Consider the following 20,679-nt stretch of genomic DNA (forward strand, 5'->3'; position numbering starts at 1 on the left):
CAGAGTTTCAGTTCTGCGAGGTGAAGAAGCCCGAGAGATGGAGGTACTGATGCTGGCACAACAAGGCGAACACAACGCCATGGAACTCTTCACCCAGCAACGGTTACAATGTTATGCTCCATATAGGTTACAATTTAAAAACCACAGCGGGCTGGGCCCACTCGCGGGATCCAGGGTGGGGCCCAAGACTCTGAATTTCTAGCAAGTTCCCAGGAAGTGCTGCTGTTGCAGAGTCCCGAGTCTGAGAACGGCCGCCCCGGGGGGAGCGGGAAGAGGGGAGCCAGAGCCCCACCCAGACCCGAGCCCCGGATCCGACGAAAGGCAGGTGTTCACAAACGCTGCCACCTTGCCTGACGGATCCTCCAGCTGGGGATGAGCGACATTCCAGAGGACGACTTTCCCCTGAGATAACGTGAAGCGGGGTCAGCAGAGACCCTCGATTTTCCACCTGAACATTCCTTCTCAGAAACGGCGTCTACCTTTGAAACCTTCTCTAAGCTACTCTGTTATTCTGAAGTGAACACACTGCTCGCAGGAAATGGAAGCAGAAGCTTCCTCATCCTTATCATGGCCACGGCCTCAGCAATGAGAATTCAGCAGCTCGGCGGCCAGGGAAGGGCAGCAAAACCCCCAAACGCCAGGCAACAGCGCTGCCCCGGCCTCGACCACCCCGCCTTCAAAACCATCGTCGCCAGCTCCCGGCGGATCCTCCCTTACTCTGGAGCTCCGCAAACAAACTCTGCGTAGCCTCCATCTCATTACAGTTAGGGCTTACTTCTCCTGTAATAACTTACTTTCCGGAAGAGTGGAAGATCCTGAAATAAAGCAACTCCCTCCAACCCCACGGTCCGTGCGCCTCCGTGTCCACTGTGCTCGTTCGGCTCCATGTGCAGAAGGTTGTAACGTGACAGCCGCGTTTCAAATACCAAGCATATTTCCAAGTTTCCACATAACCACAGTTCCCTTTCAAATCCCCTGCAAAAGCAAAAACCTCCTAAATGCCTGGCCGCTCAAATAATCACTATGAATCCTGGTTCCCTTCCAATCTGTCCTCTCGTGTACCTTTTAAATGCATGCGTTGTCGTTGTGACATACTTCAGACATGAGAACATAAAATAATGGAACCCACATATCCGCCACCGAGGTCTCACGGAGGAAAACCATCTTTTTTCCTGAAAGGGTTTTAAATAAATACATGTTACCGACACACACCATCGCTATCCTTCCCACCGCCACCCGTGCTAACGATTCGAAACCACCATGAAGTGCGACTCCGCGAAAGCAACGGAGTTCCCGTCGTGGCGCAGCAGAAACGAATCCAACCAGTATCCATGAGGACGCCGGTTCGATCCCTGGCCTCGCTCAGTGGGTTCAGGCTCCAGCGTTGCCATGAGCTGTGGTGTGGGTCGCAGACACAGCTGGGAGCCCGCACGGCTGTGGCGTACAGCACCTGCAGCTCTGATGCCACCCCTAGCCTGGGAACCTCCCTATGTCCAGGGTGAGGCCCTGAAAAGCAAAAAAAGAAAAGACAAGACAAAAAAACCCACTATTCTAGAATTGATGGGTACTATTTCCAGGCAGGTCTGCGTACTTTCCTGACATAAGCGTCCTAAAAAATACATGCAAATACTGCATTTCATTACATATAATAAACATATGGTTACTTTCTTTACCCACTGGCTTTGAAAACTTTTTTCTTTTATGGCTACACCCACTTCCTGGGCCAGGGACTGAATCTGAGCCACAGCTGCAACCTACCCCGGATCCTTTAACCCACTGCACCAGGCTGGGGTCGAACGTGCACCTCCACAGCCACCCGAGCCGCTGCAGTCGGATTCCTAACCCGCTGCACCACGGCAGGAACCAAACTTTTTGTACGGAAACAGCGTGCTTAGAGAAAAGCCAGCATCTCAAAATTCAGCTCCAGGAATGTACACATCAGTGTAACAGCACCAGATAAACAAACACTCCTCTCCTGCCTCCTCCTCCCAGGGCGACCCCAGACTTCTCCTGCCACAGGTGACGTTCACCTGTCTTTATGCCACATCGGGGGACTCGGACGGTGAGTTCCTCTGCTTCTGACTTCTCCTCAACGTGCTGGGTGGGATCCCTCCCTGCGACTGCATGGGGTGTAGACGGTCCACCCTCCCGCTGCAGGATCAGCCACAGTCCGTCCACACACGGCTGCCGCCAGCCATCTGGGCAGTTACACACGCAGCGCCGCGAACGCGCCAGCACCCACATTCTACCCGCCTCCCAGGGACACACGTATGCATTTCTGTTGGCCACACTCCTAAGCGGGAGACTCCCGGATCCAGGGGTTTCATCTGTCCAGCGCCGTCAGCAACTCCAGTTTTCCGAGTGACTGAGCCAACGTCCACGCCCACGGCGGGGTTCCCGCCGCCTCCCGCGCTGGGCCGCACTCGGTGACCTCCGGCCGGTGCTTCCCGCCCCCACCCCGGCAGGCCCTCGATTCTCTACCATGGCGGCGATTCAAGTGCCACTTACCTTCTTTCTTTCCTTTGACGTTCCCGCCTCTGCCCCACAGTCTCAGGGGTTACGAAGAATGAGGTGGGACCGCGCAGTGAGGAGCGCGGGAACCGCAGCTGGCTCAGCCACTGTCCTACTGGCCTCGGCTCTTAGAAAGGCCGTGAGGACGGTCCCGGCACAACGCATTCCGCAGGACTTCTGATTCTACCCTTAGGACCAGTTCCGAGAGACTCCCCCTTTTGCGCCTGCTGCAGACACGGCCCGATGGCTCTCGTCTGCCTGCAGGGGTCACACGGCTTCGCTCAGCCGCTCTGCTCAGAATCCCCTCCGGAGAGGCCCCGCGGTCTCCGCTGTGATCAGCGGCTCTTTCCCAGCAGCCCGAAAAAAGACCGAAACCCAAGCTTCCTGGGGATCAGAAGGGCAATGCCTAAGGAGACCGGCTCCTCATGTGAGGTTTCCTCAACTCCACCACCGCCCCCCGAAATGTGCTTTCATCACGGTCGCCGCGCCCCCCCCCCCCCCGAGCACACGCGCCCCTGCTGGCCCTGGAGCCTCGCCACTGGCTCTTCTCCCAGGGTCGTCTTGCCCGGACACCCGGCACACCACCTCCTCTGAATCTTGGTGCAAAACCACCCTCTGCGTGACATTTCCTTGGCGACAGCGGCAACCTGCATCCTGACCGCCCTGCGTGGCGCTCTGACACGTGTCACTGCCTGGCCACCCCGCATGGCTCTGACACGTCGCCGACTGCTAAATACTGGCCACCTCCCGCTACAAGGACACACCCCCTCCAAGAGCTGACCTTTCTGTTTATTTTGTTCACAGTCGCCCAGCGATGAGCGCAGCGCCCAGCACGCACTGGGTGTGCAAGAGGCATCTGCAGACGGAAGGCGCGCACAGTGTCCACAGGAGCAAGAGAATGACGAAGCCAGGCCCGCTGGGCTCCCCCACCCCCCAGCAGGGTCTCAATCCCGTGCCCTCCCCACCCCCACAAAGCGCACTCAGCTCGCTGGCGACGGGAACCCAGCCTCCGTGAGCGGCAGCGAGAAGGAAAAGCTGCTCACACAGGGTGGCTGTCAACGCACAGGCCACGCGGGGCCCTGAGCTGCGGCAGCGCCGCACGGCGCCCCATCCCAGCGGGGCCTCCCTGCGGAGGTGCAGCTCCACCCACCCACCCTCCGCAAAAGCATGTATGGCGAAAACCTTCACTACATAAAGCGGCAACGTGCCAGGTGGCTGCCCGGCCTGCACAGCAGGAGAACGTTTTTCCATCTTCCTGCAACAGGTTAAGTGTTTTTACCTTGAAGCAAAATAAAAATAATCTGTCACGGTCCCTCCAAGCCCGCTTCTACCTGTTGGCTGAGAACGCCCTAAGTGAATCCCCTCCAGCCCCCAGCTCAGTTCAAACACCCCTTGACCAGGGAAGAGTTCCCCGAGCCCCAGCGGAGGCTCCAGATCCTTCCTGCGCCAACGACTGGCTTGAAGGCCCTCGCTGAGCTTCCCTAAATCCATCTCATTCACAGGTGACTCCCACGCATGACACAGACCCCACAGGGAGCCGTGACGTCCCAATATTGCCTAGCGCATGGGTGGCACGTGGCACATGTACCCAAAAAGGTTTTAGGTGCACGACTGGGTTTCCAAATGCACAAGAAGGATGCCAGACCCCTTCCTCACACCACACACAACTCATTCAGAACGTATCACAGCCCTAAGTGTAGAAGCTAAAACTACAAAAGTCAGAGCTCCCTTGTGGTGCCTCAGGTTAAGGAGCTGGCATTGTCACTGCAGCGGCTCAGGTTGCTGCTGTGGCGCAGGTTTGATCCCTGGTCCAGGAACTTCGACATGCCACAGGGGTGTCCAAAAAATAATTATAATAATAATTAATTTAAAAAATAAATAGGAGTTCCCGTCCTGGCTCAGTGGGTGACAAACCTGACTAGAGTCCATGAGGACGCAGGTTCAATCCCTGGCCTCGCTCAGTGGGCTAAGGATGCAGCGTTGCTTTGAGCTGTGATGTAAGTCACAGACACGGCTCGGATCCCGCACTGCTGTGGCTGTGGTGCAGGCTGGCAGCTATAGCTCCGATCTGACCCTTAGCCTGGAAACTTCCATATGCTGCAGGTGCGGCCCTAAAAAGACCAAATAAATAAATACATAAATCTACAAAACTCTTGGCAGACATATATTTTCTCCTATATGGAGTAAGTCTTCATGACCTTGGGTCAGGCAAAGCCTTCTTAGATAGAACACCAAAAGCATCAACACAAGAGAAAAACAGACTAAACAGACTTCGTCAAAATTAAAAACTGTTGGGCGTTCCTGTCACAGCTCCGTGGAAACCAATCTGACGAGGATCCATGAGGAATGAATGTTCGATCCCTGGCCTCGCTCCGCGGGTTAAAGATCCGGCGTTGCCGTGAGCTGTGGTGCAGGTCGCAGATGCGGCTCAGATCCTGCGTTGCTGTGGCTGAGTCACAGGCCAGCAGATGCAGCTCCGATACAGCCTCTAGCCTGGGAACCTCCGTATGCTGCAGGTGCGGCCCCAAAAACCAAAAAAAAAAAAAAAAAGTTAAAAACTGTTGTCCTGTAAAAGATACCATCAAGAAAGTGAAAGACAACCCACAGAAATAAACACCTGTAACCCTTGTCTCTGATAAGGGACTTGGGTCTAAAACAAATCAAAAAATAAATAAATAAAACATATCAAGAATTCTTATAATTCAGTTTTTTTTTAAAAAAATTAATACCGTAATCTTAAAGACAGACAAAGGATGTGAAGAGACATTTCTCCAAAGGAGACATTACAAAAGGCCCCAAGCACCTGAGAAGAGGCCCGGCCACAGGCGTCTCCACCCCCTGGAACGGCTGTAATCAAAAAGACAGGCAGTGACAAGCACTGGTGAGGACGTGGAGAAACTGGAACCCTTACACTTGGCTGCAGAACAGTCTGGCGGTTCCTCAAGCGGCTAAACACGGGTCACCACAGGACCCAGCAATTCCACTCCCAGTCTATGCCCACGAGAACTGAGGCCCTACACCCACACAAAGACGTGTGTGACCGTTGAAAGCAGCCTTAGTCTTAACAGCCGAAAAGGGAAACTGCCCCGATGTCCACGGACTGATGACCGGATAAGGACCATGGGAATTATCCACACGATGGAGTATTACTCGGCCATGAACAGCAATGAAGTACTGATCCCTCTGCCACCACACAGATGAACCCTGAGGACGTTAGGCTCAGTGAAAGAAGTCAGCCGCAAAGGACCATGTATCATATGGGGGTTTTTATTTGTTTGTTTTGTATTTTTAGGGTCACACCTGCAGCATATGGAAGTTCCCAGGCTAGGGGCTGAATCAGAGCTGCAGCTGCCAGTCTACACCACAGCCAGAGCAACGTGAGATCCAAGCTGCGTCTGCGACCTATACCACAGCTCACGGCAATGCCGGATCCTTCACCCACGGAGCAAGACCAGGGATCGAACCCGCATCCTCATGGAGACTAGTCGGGTTCGTTAACCACTGAGCCACGACAACGCAGACTCCTGAGGTTCTACTGACATGACATTCCCAGAAGAGGCAAATCCAGAGGCAGAAAGCTCAGGGGCTGGAGGAGGGGCTGGGGAAACAGGAAGCGGGCACTAGCGGCACGGGGCCTCTTCCGAGGGATGACGAGAACGCCCTGAGATGGACGGCAGCGGGGCTGCCTACCCCTAAGAATCACGGGAACTGTACACTTGAAACGGGTGGATTCTATGGCATGCGAGCTCTTTATCGCAATAACGCTTTTAAAAACGTCTCATGAATTCCTGACCCTCCTCCAGCTCTTGCAAAAACATGCCGAGTACCTTTCCCCGGCATCTGTGCCTGAACGCAGATGGCTCGCGCTCTTAAAAACAGTGTCTACTTCAAAGGGAAATGCCATCCACCTGTGAAACGCTTGGGCTGAGGCGAAGGACAGTCGAGCTGGTGATGCTGCCACAGAGACCTCGAGCAGCCACCCTCAGTACCCCGGGGACCTCCCTGGGGTCCGTGTGGCCGTGAAGCTGCACGTCCGTCCCAGTGGAGGCAGCCACCGAGGGCGAAGAAGAGAGTGAAGCTCCCGAAAAAAACTGCTCCTCCCTCTCCCTCCTTTTCCCATGGATTCCAAGACAGGGTGGGGACGGCCACCTGTGTGTCCCCTCACACACCATGAAGGCAAGAGCCATGACTGCTGTCTAAACCTTATGGATGCTTTACAGAGTGTCCAGCTAACCCTAAAACCACTCTAAGGAGGTAACTGTGATCCCATTTTACAGATGTGAAAACCAAAGGCTCAGTTTTTTGCAGGCCTCAGCATAGCCTGCCTGCGGTCACAGGTAGCTGGGTGACTCATGGGACCAGAAATCGCACCAGGTTACCCAATAACACCAGATCCTGCGTTGCCTCCTTGACTCACGAGGCCTCATTCGACGCCACGTGGAGCGGAGCAGAGGCGGGCCCAGCCCAGGCCTGGGGCCAGAGGTCAGATGGTCTCCGTGCAAAGCCCTGCCTCCCCTGTGACTGTGGACAAGCAGCTCACCTCTCTGCGCTCAATGTCTAAATAAGGCCACTACCATCTAGGTCACTGGTTACGTGCATGAGTCTTTTAAAAAGCATGTGAAGGGAGTTCCCACTGTGGTTCAGTGGATTAAGAATCCAGCTGGTGGAGTTCTCGTCATGGCTCAGTGGTTCATGACCCCGACTCATATCCATGAGGACATGGGTTCAATCCCTGGCCCCACTCAGTGGGTTAGGGATCCGGTGTAGGCCAGCAACTACAGCTCCAACTCAACCCCTAGCCTGGGAACCTCCACACACCGCAGGTGCAGCCTTAAAAGGACAAAAAAAAAAAAAAGTAACACATAAATAAAAATAAAAAAAATAAAAGCATACGTATGTGTACACGTGGGAAGCACCGAGCACAGCGAGCTGGGCGCCAGACACTTGATTCCCAGATCAAACCACAGACCAAATGAACTGCAGCCAGGGGACGACGCTCCCTCCAGGGCCAGGTCCCACAATGTGACCCCAAATTCTGCATGGGGTCAACCCTAAAGAGAGCGCCCGTGACCTCTGGGCAGCTGAACTCATCACACACACACACACACACACACACACACACAGGGCTCCTCCAGCAGACAGCACTGCTCATCACACACACACACACACACACACACACACACACACAGGGCTCCTCCAGCAGACAGCACTGCTCATCTCACACACACACACACACACACACACACACAGGGCTCCTCCAGCTGACAGCACTGCTCCTGCTGAACTCATCACACACACACACACACACACACACACACACACACACACACACACACACGGCTCCTCCAGCTGACAGCACTGCTCCTTCCCAAAGGACACACAAGAATCCAAACCACAAAGGGGAAAAGAAAAATCACTGCTGTGTCTCCTTAGACGTCACAAAGCCGAGCCCAGGCCCGAAAGGAGTCACCTATCGCATGACCCTCTCTGACTCAAACAGCAAGGGGAACCGCAGGGCAGCGCCGGACCCCCGCTTCCCCATGAATCGCACCAAACCAGCTTCTGAAGGCGCCCACCTGCCTGAGCCTCTTCCTCAAAAAGCCTGCGGAAGGTTCGCCCGTGGGGAGGCCCAGGGACCTCTTCCCGAGTTCAACAGGCCACTGTCTCAGCCAACCCGGGCCATCTCGGAAGAACTGACAGCACAAGTTCAAAGTTCCAGAAAGAAGTCTCATCTCTGTCGAACTAAATTCCATCTGGTCTGGGTTTTGCTCTTTTTTTATAAAGCCTCCTCCTGGGCCTGGATGGTTCAGTCTGAAAGTGACTCACGTTTTCTAGGAGCTCTGGACACGAAACGAACACATTCCAAAACATCTGACAGGACTGAGTGTGTCTGGATACCGATGGAGGCTTAAGAGGAGAACCTCCGCTCACAGCTGAACTCGGGCCCCGTAATGAAATTCTGAGCAGTCACCCGATAGCATAAGCCAAGTGACATACAAATAATTCACCGAAACAAACAGGTATTGATCTACAGAAGCGCTCGCAAGAAGTGAGAGCAGGTCCTTGCCTGCGGGGCAGACGACCAGGAATGCAATTAACCAACCAGGACACGGAACGCTTGGTGACGACGGGCAGGAACAAAGGAGGAACTGTGAAAAGTGTCCCAGAATGAAAAACACTGAGTCAGTCCCCGCCCCAGTTAAATCTGCACTGCGTGTGGGGACCCAGTTTCCCGGCAAGGGAGGTGAGACCGTCGGCCAGCATCTGTCCCCCCCCACCGCCCCCCAACTCCAGAACCGGGGAACCTGGACAGCGTGAGCGCCTTCACCAGACGCGGGGAACTCGCCCTGCTGCTCGAGAAGCAGCACGAGGTGACACTAGCTGAGGCCACCACAGCCAGCTCAGCTGGCAGCAGGCCCCTTGTCGCCGGAGCCAAGTCCTGTGGGTGGCGGGGCAGCCTGAGGCCCTAAGCCACCTCCTCCCCCAGGCCTGGCTGACACCCTCCCCTCCCAGTGCGGTCCTGGGACATCGGCCCCCAGAACCGCCCCCTCTCAGAAAAGCCCTCTGAGGACAGACAGACGGGCCGGGGAGGGGGGCGGTGCTGGATGAAACAGCCAGAAACAGAGAGTCCTGAGAGGGGCCGCGGTGTGGAGGACCCAGGCTGACGGCAGCAAGGAGCCGGCCCCTGGTCACCAGGGCCCACTGCCTGGTGTGACCCCAGCTCCCCTGCCGTCTACCGACCAGAGACGCTGAGCACGTCTGGGTCCTGTGAGCCTCCGCTTCGCCATCTGGAAGGAGAGGTGGCAGGACGAGCCAGCGGACAGGCGCACGGCCCCACCGGCCACCACCCTGCCACGGGTGGCCCCGACGACATCCCTCCCACCCAGGGGCAGAGAGCCACACTCAGGGCAGCAGGCCCACTTCCACACGGCACAGGGAAACTTGAATCTCTTGCGGACACGTCCACGGGGCTCCCCACCTCACCATCCGAGGGAGGGCGCTCAGCAGAGCAGAAGCCGCCCCGAGGTGAGCCCGCACGCGCAGAGGCCACCCTCCCACCCCGAAGCCTGAAAGCGCAGCTCCCGATCTCCCTGTGGTCCCTGTTCTTGGAAGACTGAGCCACCCCAGCCTGGACTGGACGCTCTCAGGAGCGAGAGGTAAGACGGCAGTTCTGAAGATGATTAACTGCACTAAGTCAGGAGATCAGCGGGCTCCCCGGGTGCAGGGGGCAGAGGCCGAGAGCAGGCCACCTTCCCAGGCATCCACCTGCTACCACACAGGTGCTGGCGGCCCTCCTTCCTGCTGGTCCCAGGGGCCCCCCGGCCATCTGGACTGGCCAGCAGGCTGGGCGGGCACCAACAATACCCAGACAGAGACCAGAAACAGCAGAGCCGACAGTGCTGGTGACTGATGAACTGCAGGAGACGGAACGAAACCACGTTTCATGGCAGACACGGTGTTAACCAGAGTGGGAAAGGGAGGGAGGCCTCGATCCCTACAAAACAAGGTCCCCAGGGCCCACCCTTGCTTGTTAACTGTGTTGTTAGTAAGTCCACTCATGTCTCAGGATCTTAGGGTCCCGCCCCCGACCCGAGAACTTTCTATGGTGAAAAAGACACTCACGTGTATGTATACACACAGGTACAGAACGTTTACAGACAATTTAACAAAATTATATATCAAACACACGTGCAACCACCCAGGCCAAATATTAAAAGACCGCTGGGACCCTGGATGCCTGCTTGTCCTGAGTCCCTTGCAGGCCCTCCCCCCCGCCCCGCCCCAGTTCTCCTACCAGAGGCCACCAGAGCCCAATTTTCATGCTACTTCCCTTCCTCTTCAGTTACAGTTGCAGCCTCTGTGCAAGACCCCGACACAGCAGAGTCTAGTCCTGCATGGTTCTGAACTTGATATAAACTGGTGCCACAGAGGATGTGTTTTCTCTGTCTGGCTTCTCGACACCCTCAGGGGCGGGGGTAGGGACTCTGTATTTGCAAAGGGTCACTGAACAGGGCAAGGCAGCGGTCATCCAAGGACGTCTCCCTGGCTCTCGAAGCGCTTACTCACTGAGATTCAACAGGCACAGCTGATAGCAAGCGGTCACCTCCAGGCTAGGAAACAAGTTCAGCAGGAGAGAGGCTCTGTTTATGGAGCTCAGGCTTGAAGACTTTTTTTTTTTTTTTTTTTTGTCTTTTTGCCTTTTCTAGGGCCGCACCTGTGGCATATGCAGGTTCCCAGGCTAGGGGTTGAATCAGAGCTGTAGCTGCCGGCCTACACCACAGCCACAGCAGCACAGGATCCAAGCTGCGTCTGCCACCTACACCCCAGCTCACGGCAACGCCAGATCCTTAACCCACTGAGCAAGGCCAGGGATCAAACCCACAACCTCATGGTTCCTAGTTGGATTCGTTAACCACTGCGCAGAACTCCTAAGACAATTTTTAACATTGTTTCCATGTAAAGGAGCAAATTCTACAACACTAGCATTTTAGAAGCACAAATACACAAGCCTTGACATATCACTAAGCAGACATAAAATAGAAAGTGATGGAAATGATTTCCAAGCCATAGAACGTTAAGTGAAACGAAGAGGCTACAAAATGTCAGTCGGTCCCGAGGTGAACTCCTCAAAAGCACACCGTGGAAAAGGGAGAGCCACTGACGCGCATGCTCGCCGGCTCCCTTTGTAAGACGTGGTGTTTGCGGTTATCTTACTTGTGTGACAACACTCTCCTCCAAGTGCCATGTCATGAACAGCAAGAGATCCCACCAGTCTGTTTGCAATTCATTCACAAGGCTTGTGGGCAGGAGAGCACCAGCTGTGGCGCACTGGATGAAGAATCCGACTGCAGGAGCTCCTGTCGTGGCTCAGGGGAAACAAATCTGACTCGGATCCATGAGGACGCAAGTTCAATCCCTGGCCTCGCTCAGTGGGTCGAGGCTCCCTGAGCCGTGGTGTCGGTCGCGGACACGGCTCAGATCCTGCATGGCTGTGGCTCTGGCGTAGGCCGGCGGCTACAGCTCCGATTCAACCCACAGCCTGGGAACCTCCATATGCCGCGGGTGTGGCCCTAAAGAGACAAAGACAAAAAAAAAAAAAAAAAAAATCCGACTGCAACAGCAGGTCACTACAGAGGTGCAGGTTCAACCCCAGGCCCTACACAGTGGGTTAAAGGATCTGGCACTGCTGCAGCTGTGGCTTGAATTCAATCCCTCGCTCAGAAACTTCCATGTGCCACAGGTGAGGCCATTAAAAACAAACAAAAAAAAGATTTGAAGGAGAAAATTTCACTAGCACCAATCAGGTCAAAGATTCTTGGAAAATAAGTTAACTGTACTTCAAGCTTCTGTGGAAGGCATCAAACATCACAAAATTCCACTTCATATTTGCTTAGCATACACACTGCCAATTGGGTAAGAACGCTCGAAGACCCCAACACAGCATCCACCCCCACGCACTCGTGTCTGCAGCGCCTCCTGCGGGGCGGGGGGGGGGGCCTTCCCTCGCCCGCCTGACCCACCGGCCTGACCCGCACCAGGTTTTGCTTTGTCTGTTCTTTCTTTTTAGGGCCACACCCTCCACACACGGAGGTTCCAGGCTAGGGGTCAATGTGGAGCTGCAGCTGCCAGGCGACACCCCAGGCACAGCAACGCCAGATCCCAGCTGCACGTGCAGCCTACGCCACGGCTCACAGCAAGGCCGGATCCTTAACCCACCGAGCGCGGCCGGGGACGGAAGCCAGGTCCTCAAGGACCCCAGTCGGGTTCGTTACCCCTGAGCCACGACGGGCGCCCCGCCCGCGTGATGGTTTAACACGGGTGCTTTTTCATCAGGAACTTCTACCTCAAGTCCAGTTACGATTTCTTGACGATCTACAAGAGAAACACTCCGAGGATGAAAACCACTCCGCTCTCGGAGGCTAACGCGTCAAGGGCTGCGCTCCTGGAAGGCCCGAGGGTCCAGGTGGCCTGGCCGCTGGCGGCGGGTTTTCGTCACCGGGTGGCTCCCGTGGGCAGGCACCACGGGCCACAGGAGGCCCACACAGCCCCCTCCGACTCAGCAGCCCAGTCTCTCCCCTCGGCCCACAGGGTGGGCCAAACATCGCTTTTCGGGGTGCATTTTTCTCAGGAAGGAAAAAAATAACCAAAACAGAATTCCCCTACCCGGAACACATCACTTTCTTGCTAACCACAAATTCTGGCAAAATCTTCTCTACATAACAGTGGTTCAGTTCCTCTTTCTTCAAATTGACACATTTTACCTTGCAAATTGTATATGTCAGGGGGTGTGTGTGTGGGGGTGTGGGTGTGACAGAAAGAGACAGAGCTCAACATCTGCACAGGTACCATTGTTACCAAATTCAGATGTAACACCAGCCTAGAAAACACTCACACAAACGCAAGCTACTCAAACGTCAGAGCTCTTTCGACACAGCAGGTATTATTCTAGACGCCAGGATGTAAAGAAAAATAATAGTTTCTGCCCATCAGGAGCTGACAACCGGACTGCGTGTGACAGGGAGCGGGGTGGACAGCAAGGCTTTCTCCCCAGTGCAGATGGTCCTTTAAGGTGTAACTCAATCACCAGCAAGGGCGCACATCTTAAGCGACAGCTCAGTGAGTCCTGACAAATGCGTATGGGCAGAGCCGAGGCGGGGGGAGCGGGGGCACGGGAGGCATGGGAATGGCGCAGGCATGCAGAGGGGGTGGCAGCCGGTGTGGATGAGCTCGGAGGGTGAGCCAAGTTCAGACATGACCGCTCAGAAAACCAGGGGGCATCCGGAGGTTTGGGGAAGCCGGCCACATGGGAGCTCCTCACCAGAAGGGCATGGGGAGCGCAGTCCAACGGGGAGCTCCAACAGAGTGAAGCCGGCTCTCCAGGGGCCAAAAACAAGGGGCGCTTAGGGCTGCAGGAAAGCAGAGCAAGGACACAGGGTGGTACTCTGTCTCTATTTTTATCAGCGTGCACTGTAATCCCCCCACATCAGCACCCATCACACTCACTCTCCACCACCCTACGGCACAATCACTGAGCTCTGTCACCTCAAAACAGGCCGTGAGATAAACGCCCATCCTGCAGAGCCAGGAAGCAGAGTGTGGCGCGCACGCATGTGTGTGTGTGTGTGTATCTTTATATAGATAGATCTTTTTTTTTTTTCTTTTTAGGGCCACACCCGCAGCATATGGAAGTTCCCAGGCTAGGGCTTGAACAGGAATTGCAGCTGCCAGCCTACACCACAGCCACAGCCACGCAGGATCTAAGCCACATCTGCGACCTACACTGCAGCTCTTGGCAATCGGATCCTTAACCCACTGAGCGAGGCCAGTATCGCATCCTCACGGATGATAGTTAGGTTCATTACCACTGAGCCACAACAGGAACTCCGAATCAGGTATTTTGATAGTTTTAATTTTAATACAAAAAGCCACAAAGGGTTTACGTCGCAAATAGAGAAAGAACTGCTACAACTCAAAGAAAAAAAGACAATCCCATAAGAAAATGGGCAAAAGATAAAAACAATCAGTTCAGAGAGGCCTACAGGGTGAAAGTATTACAAGAAACTAAACCACACTAGGAACTGAAGAAAAGGAAATTTAAAAAAACAAAATATGTTCTTAATTTATCTAATTCCGAAGCAAGTTTTTTAAAATGGTGGGTATTTGGGGTTTGTTTTGTTTTGTTTTGTTTTTTTGCCGAGGGCAGAGCATGTGCAAGTTCCTGGGCCAGGGATCAGACCTCAGCAGCAAGCCAGCTGCTGCCGTGACAATGCCAGATCCTTAACCAGCTGCACCACAGGAGAACTCCCTAAAAAGTGGTATTCAGTGTTAGTAAGACCATGGGCAAAGGATGCACTGCCGTCATAGGTATAAACTAGTAATAGCCGCCAGAGAGAATAGCTGGTTAAAATGAAAAATGTGCAGCCCTGTGACCCAGCAACTGCCCTTGGAGGACTTTTTGTGGTAGGCAGCATAAGGGCCCCTAAAGGTACTCACATCCTAAGTTAGACTGAATTCCTGAAAGGGGAATCAACGGCAGCTGAGTACGTTAGGTCACACAGCAAAGGAGAATTAAACGCAGGTGAAATTCAGGTTGCTCACCAGCTGACCGTAGGGGAGTTCCTGTTGTGGCTCAATGGGTTAAGAACCCAATGCAGTGTCTGTGAGGATGTGAGTGCCCTTCCTGGCCTTGCTCAGTGGGTTAAGGATCCGGCGCGGCCGTGAGCTGTGGTGTAGGTTGCAGACATGGCTCAGATCCAGTGTGACTGCAGCCTAGGCCGGCAGCTGCCGCTCGAATTTGACCCCTAGCCTGGGAATGTCCATATGCTGCGAGGGAGGCCTTAAAAAGACAAAAAGAAAAGGGCAAGGAGATGGACTGCCTGGTGGGCCCAATGTAATCCCAAGGGGCCTTAAAAGTAGAGCAAGAGGACAAGAGAAAGAGACTCAGCGAGTGGACAGCACAGGAAAGGCAAGGCCACAGGGGCAGGCGCAGGGGGGGATCAGGCGAGGAATGTGGGAGGCACCCTGGGCTGGATACGGCCAGCAAGCAGCTCCTCCCTCGGGGCCTCCGGAGGGAGCGCAGCCCTGCCCACACCTGGGTTTAGCCCAGGGAACCCTGCTTTGGACTACTGACCTCCAGAACTGTAAAATGGCCAACTTTTGCTGTTTAAGCCGCTAGGTTTGTGACTTTGTTACAGCAGCAGTAGAAACCAAAACATCACCCAGGGAAACCGCGACACGTGTGCCTCAGGTGTAGGATATGCCTGAGCACACGCACGTACAAAACATAAAACCAGAGAGGATCCGCCCCAAACGGGTTAAGTGGGGGTGACGGCAAACGGGTGGAGACTTCAGAAGGTTCTGTATGTTCTGAAGAGAATGTGTTTGTCCATGTTCCCCATAACTGAAAGTTAAATTTTTAGGAAGGGAGTTATCACTCACAGCTTAAGCTTCAAGGAATTAAAATGTAACAAGACTGCAATGTTAAAATGTAACAAGGCTGCAAACCACAGTGCACACAATTTCCGCCCCCCCCCCCGCCCCCGCCCCGGACAATCCTAAAGGTATTACAAAGACATAGACCCCACAGTCCCCACAATTAATACTTTTTTTTCTTGTCTTCTTAGGGCTGCACCTGCGGCATATGGAGGTTCCCAGGCTAGGGGTTGAATCGGAGCTGTAGCCACCAGCGTACGCCAGAGCCACAGCAACGTGGGATCCAAGCCGCATCTGCAACCTACACCACAGCTCTCGGCCACGCCGGATCCTTAACCCACGGAGCGAGGCCAGGGATTGAACCCAAAACCTCATGTTCCTAGTCAGATTTGTTTCTGCTGCACCACGATGGAAACTCCAACAATTAATACTAATGGTAGTATTTGGACAACAGCAGAGAAAAGGGAATTCATTGTATACCCATAAGCCACAACTTCTCAACAGCCAGAATCAACCTTTGCTAAACCATGAGATACACATAACATCTTTGTATAAAATTCACTCTCAAAGGCTTAGATTTTTTTTTTCCTTTTTTTGGCCACACCTGCGGCATGTGGACATTGCCAGGCCAGGAATCAAATCTGCGTCACAGAGGCAACCTGAGCTGCTGCAGTGACAATGTTGGATCCTTAACCTGCTGCACCACAGGGAACTCCTGAAAGGCTTAGATTTTCTGACTCCAGCCCATCCAACCACCATCCCCAATAAGACATCATACCCCCTAAGCATTGCCCACTTTGGGTTTTTTTGTTTGTTTGGTCTTTTTAGGGCTGCACCTGTGGCATATGTAAGATCCCAGACTAGGGGTCCAATCGGAGCTGCAGCTGCTGGCCTACACCACAGCTCACGGCAACACCAGATCCTTAACCACTGAGCAAGGCCAGGGAGGGAACCCACATCTTCATGGATTCTAGTCGGGTTCATGACCACTGAGCCACAACAGGAACTCCACATTGCCCACTCTGGGCAAGTCACTTGCCTCTGGGTTTAGTTTTCCCAATGTAAAAAGCGAAAAAAGAAAATCTGAGTTTTGGTCTACCACTTCACCTGCCTCACAGGATGACCATAAGGATATGAACAGAACAAAACGAGAGGCTACGTACATCTCGAAGGTCCATGAACCACACTTTGAGACGCAGTCAGCTATAGGAAAGCACTCAATAAACTGAGAAGCGCTACCCTGATGGTAGCAGAACACCGAATACCACCACCACAGCCCCAGGGAAGGCCAGCAGGCAGAAATCATTCAGTGCCAGCCAGCCCCGTTCCTGCAAAGAGACCTGAGCCGCCACCACATCCAGCAACTCTAAATTGTTCTACAGTCCTCAGAGGAAAAAGCATTCCTACCCACACACTGCCCCGCAGGTCCAAGTGTGACCCCGCCAAGGAGTCCAGTCAGGGGCCCTGGTATGGGTGGGTGAACGCTGGGCCAACCTGTGCCCTCAGGAACACAATGTTCTAACCAGGAGCAACAGCCATCACATGCTTCCCTTACGCAGCTTCCAGTCAAAGGAAATACAACTACAGACCAATGGCGGAGGGGGGGGCTGTTTACATGCAGACTCACCCAGGGTCTTTCCCGTCAATTAGGCCAACGCAATGCACTGCCCACCCCCTCGCCCCTACCCGCAGCGGCTTCACTCCACTCCTGCCTCCTCTTCTCCCTAATGAATCAACTCTCAGAGCCCTCCAGAACGCATCGGAAGCACAGCCACCGCAAGGACACCTTTCCAGACTCTCCAGGCAGAGTCGCCGACCTTGTGCCCACCACCACCACCAAGCAGCAGCAGTAACTCAGACCAACACCCACCTACATCTACTCTCCAGTTAGAGAGCTGAGGGGGGACCATTTACACAGGAAGATCCTAGAAAAGCCAAGCCTCACGCATGCTTCTTCGTGTTCACGCTGATCCATCAGAAAAAGCACTTAGGGAGAAATACAGCGGGCTGACGGGTGAAAACGCCCAAGTCCCGGGCGACCAGAGTACTTGCCAAGGCCGGACAGGTCCAGGGACGGCGCCCCACGCGGTGGGCAGGCCGGCACGCAGGAAGCGCGCGGCGGCCTGGCCTCGGGGCCCCCAGGGACCGGGGCAGCCCCGGGGAGACGCGGGCAGAAGCGCGCGGCGAGGTGCAAACGCGCGCGCTGGGCCGCGGAGCCACGCGCCCTCCTGGGCGTGGACGCGGGAGTGGGAGGGGGACCCGGCGGGGCGCGCGGCGTCGGGGGGCAGAAAGAAAACCGAAGGCCGAAGGGTCTCGGGCCCAAGCCGCGCCCGGCCTGCTGGGCGCCCGCCGTACCTGCTACCGGCGGGTCCGCCTCTTCGTCCGCCTCCGCCTCAGGTGCTGCAGCGACTGGCGCCGCGGGCAGCGGGTCCATCGCGCCGCCAGTCATGTGAGCGCGCGCCACGTGACTTCCTCCACGCCTGCCCGGCCGCTGCCCGGCCTCGCCACGCCCACTCCGGGCCGCCACGCCCATCCCCGCCCTGGCCCCGCCCCGTCTCGCCCCGCCCCAGCCACGCTGCAGAGGGGAGGGCAGGTGGCGCGGTCCAGGCCCGCGCTCGCAGCCCCGCGTCCGCCGCGGCTCCCCGCGCGTTCTCTGCCGGCGCCCTCGCCCACTCATCAGCCCCCACCTGCCCTCTCTCAGGCACCCATCCACTCGTTCATTCACCCGCTCCCCGCTCATCCGCTTACTCACGTCCTCGTTCGTCTGCCCACTCAGGAGCCTGCTCATTCATTTGCTCACTTACCCACCCTGTCATTCAGTCGTTGGCTCATTTACCCCTCCACCCACTCGCTCGCTTACTCAAGTCTCCCGACTGCCGCCTGGAGGCCAGGCAGCCCCTGTGCTGGGTGCTGAGGATACAAAGCTGCATTAGGTACTTCCCCATCTGGAGGACAGACGGGCCACCAGAGTGGAGCAAATGTCCCGACTACCAAAACCAAAACAAGGCTGCAGGAGCGCCGCACCAAAGGGTTCCCGCGGCACTGCCGGGGTAAAGGCTCTCAGGATGACTAGAGCCCGACGCGAGGCTGGAGGAATGAGGAATTCAGCAGGAGGAGGGAGTGGGTCCCCGCATCCACGAAGGCCCTGAGACATCACACGGCGGCACACGCTGTGGTGTTCCTGGAGCTGAAAGCATGGGGGCAGAAGAGGAAGCTGGAGCGGTGGGTAGGGCCCCATCAGGGAGCGTCTTGTTTACCAAGTAAGGACCCTGGATGGATCCCCTAATACTGGGATGCCTCTCAGTGCTCAGGGGGGGAGCCGGGAACAGTAACCAAGAGCCCAGAGCCCCTGGGAGGGTCCTAGGAAGGACCCCAGTCTCCCCAGGGGGTTCGTTCTCCTTGCTATAGCTACTGGACATCTTTGGGAGTTGGTACCAACAACAAGCTGGCTCCCAGCATAACTGAGGAAGTGCCATCCCCTTCCGCAGATGGGCACATAGCTGCTTTCCGAAGCTACAGAGGGACACGGCTGAGCCTGACACCTCCCCCATCCCATGCTTTTCCTTCCGCCAGATCGGCTTCCTTTAAGCTGTTTTTGCATCAAATGATGTCCTCAGCAATTTCTCCCCTCCAAGGCCTGGTCTCTCCCCGCTTCTCCCTCCCCCTCTTCTCCCTCCTAATTTCCAGGTATTCTTTGCTACGTATCTCTGACCCCCCCCCCAGATTATAAGATCTTTGTTAAATATCTAAACACTCACTGCGCCTTGAAAACTGAAGCATTAAACAAGCATAAAATTAGACATTACTGGAGAAAAACGGCATATTAAATGTATCATTTTACTTTACCCCCCTGACATGTGGTCACACCACCTTCATTCAGTGATCCTGGATCTGGGCTGCACTAGTCACCAGGAGGGCATTCAAACAAGCTCTGCCTGAAACCCACCCTCAGAAGTTCTGGTTTAAATGGTCTAGGGAATGACCTGGACTTGAATTTGGTTTTCATTTGTTTGTTTGTTTTTTAAAAAAGCTCCCTAGGAGTTCCCATCGTGACTCAGCGGTAACGAACCTGACTAGTATTCATTCGTGAGGATGCAGGTTTGATCCCTGGCCCCGTTCAGTGGGTTAAGAATCCAGCGTTGCCTTGACCTGTGGTGTAGGTCACGGGCTCGGCTCAGATCCTTCGTCGCTGTGGCTGTGGTGCAGGCCAGCAGCTGCAGCTCTGATTCAACCCCCAGCCTGGGAACCTCCACATGCCACACATGCAGCCTTAAAAAGCAAAAAAAACCCCAAAAAGCTCCCTGGAGGACTCCAAGGTGCAGCCCAGGTGGAAGACCACTGCTCTAAGCAGAAAGTCCTTCTAGCCTCACAAACATTTCCTGCGCATTTGCCAGGTGGGGAATTTTGTGTGGCGTGGGAGGGGAGTGAGGGACAGCACAGGGAAAACCGGGAGGCATCCTCACCTTCCCAAGATCCTGATGGACCTGAACGGAGGAGCGGAACCAGCGGGATTCCCACGCCACACGGCGAAGCGGGGGCTGGAGACGGGGTGCTGTGGAAGCAGAGCTGAACCACCGGTTCTGATGTAACTGCCTGGGAGTGCCTCCAAAGAAGGACCTCTGTCCTTCTGAGTTAGGGGCTCCAAAGACAGATCTAACAGTTTAGGGTGTTCGGGAAGTGTGCCCTCAAATACATCCGCCTGTAACTTTATTTTTTTTTTTTTTATTTTTGTCTTTTGTCTTTTTTGTTGTTGTTGTTGCTATTTCTTGGGCCGCTCCCGCGGCCTATGGAGGTTCCCAGGCTAGGGGTCGAATCGGAGCTGTAGCCACTGGCCTACGCCAGAGCCACAGCAACGTGGGATCCGAGCCGCGTCTGCAACCTACACCACAGCTCACGGCAACGCCGGATCGTTAACCCACTGAGCAAGGGCAGGGACAGAACTTGCAACCTCATGGTTCCTAGTTGGATTCGTTAACCACTGCGCCACGACAGGAACTCCGAAGCCCAATCCTTATGCCAGTTCCCTTTCATTCAGGGAAAAGGAAATAGGAACAGAATTTCTGGAGTTCCCGTTGTGACTCTGCAGGTTAAGGACCCAGTGTTGTCTCTGTGAGGATGCAGGTTCACTCCCTGGCCTCACGCAGTGGCTTAAGGATCTAGCATTGCTGAAAGCTGCGGCGGAGTTCACAGATATATTTCAGATCTGTTGTTGCCATGGCTGTGCAATGGGCCTGC

At 54.9% G+C, this 20,679-nt stretch overlaps 1 protein-coding gene across 11 annotated transcripts in view; it reads right to left on the reverse strand.

Annotated features, from left to right (window-relative positions):
• SNX8 (sorting nexin 8) overlaps nt 1–20,679 on the reverse strand; it is a 144,362-nt gene that overhangs the window by 24,623 nt on the left and 99,060 nt on the right. Inside the window, exons 1-3 of one of the 11 annotated variants that reach the window (XM_085016349.1) lie at nt 2,509–2,759; nt 1,063–1,172; nt 795–975 (exon numbers count right to left, since the gene is read on the reverse strand). The exons of 3 other annotated variants lie outside the window; for them this stretch is intronic. Coding sequence is in view for 3 of the 8 variants with exons in the window: in XM_085016344.1 (XP_084872470.1) it covers nt 17,497–17,878 (382 nt within the window). In the remaining 5 variants the exon portion in view is untranslated. 7 more of the 11 variants (XM_085016348.1, XM_021085985.2, XM_085016344.1 and 4 more) reach the window with 7 other exon arrangements.

Source organism: Sus scrofa, chromosome 3, assembly GCF_054392235.1.
Source record: "Sus scrofa isolate SSC_HxYL_T2T_F1_AM1 chromosome 3, Sscrofa_HxYL_maternal_Yorkshire_Landrace_v2.0, whole genome shotgun sequence".
Lineage (NCBI taxonomy): Eukaryota > Metazoa > Chordata > Mammalia > Artiodactyla > Suidae > Sus > Sus scrofa.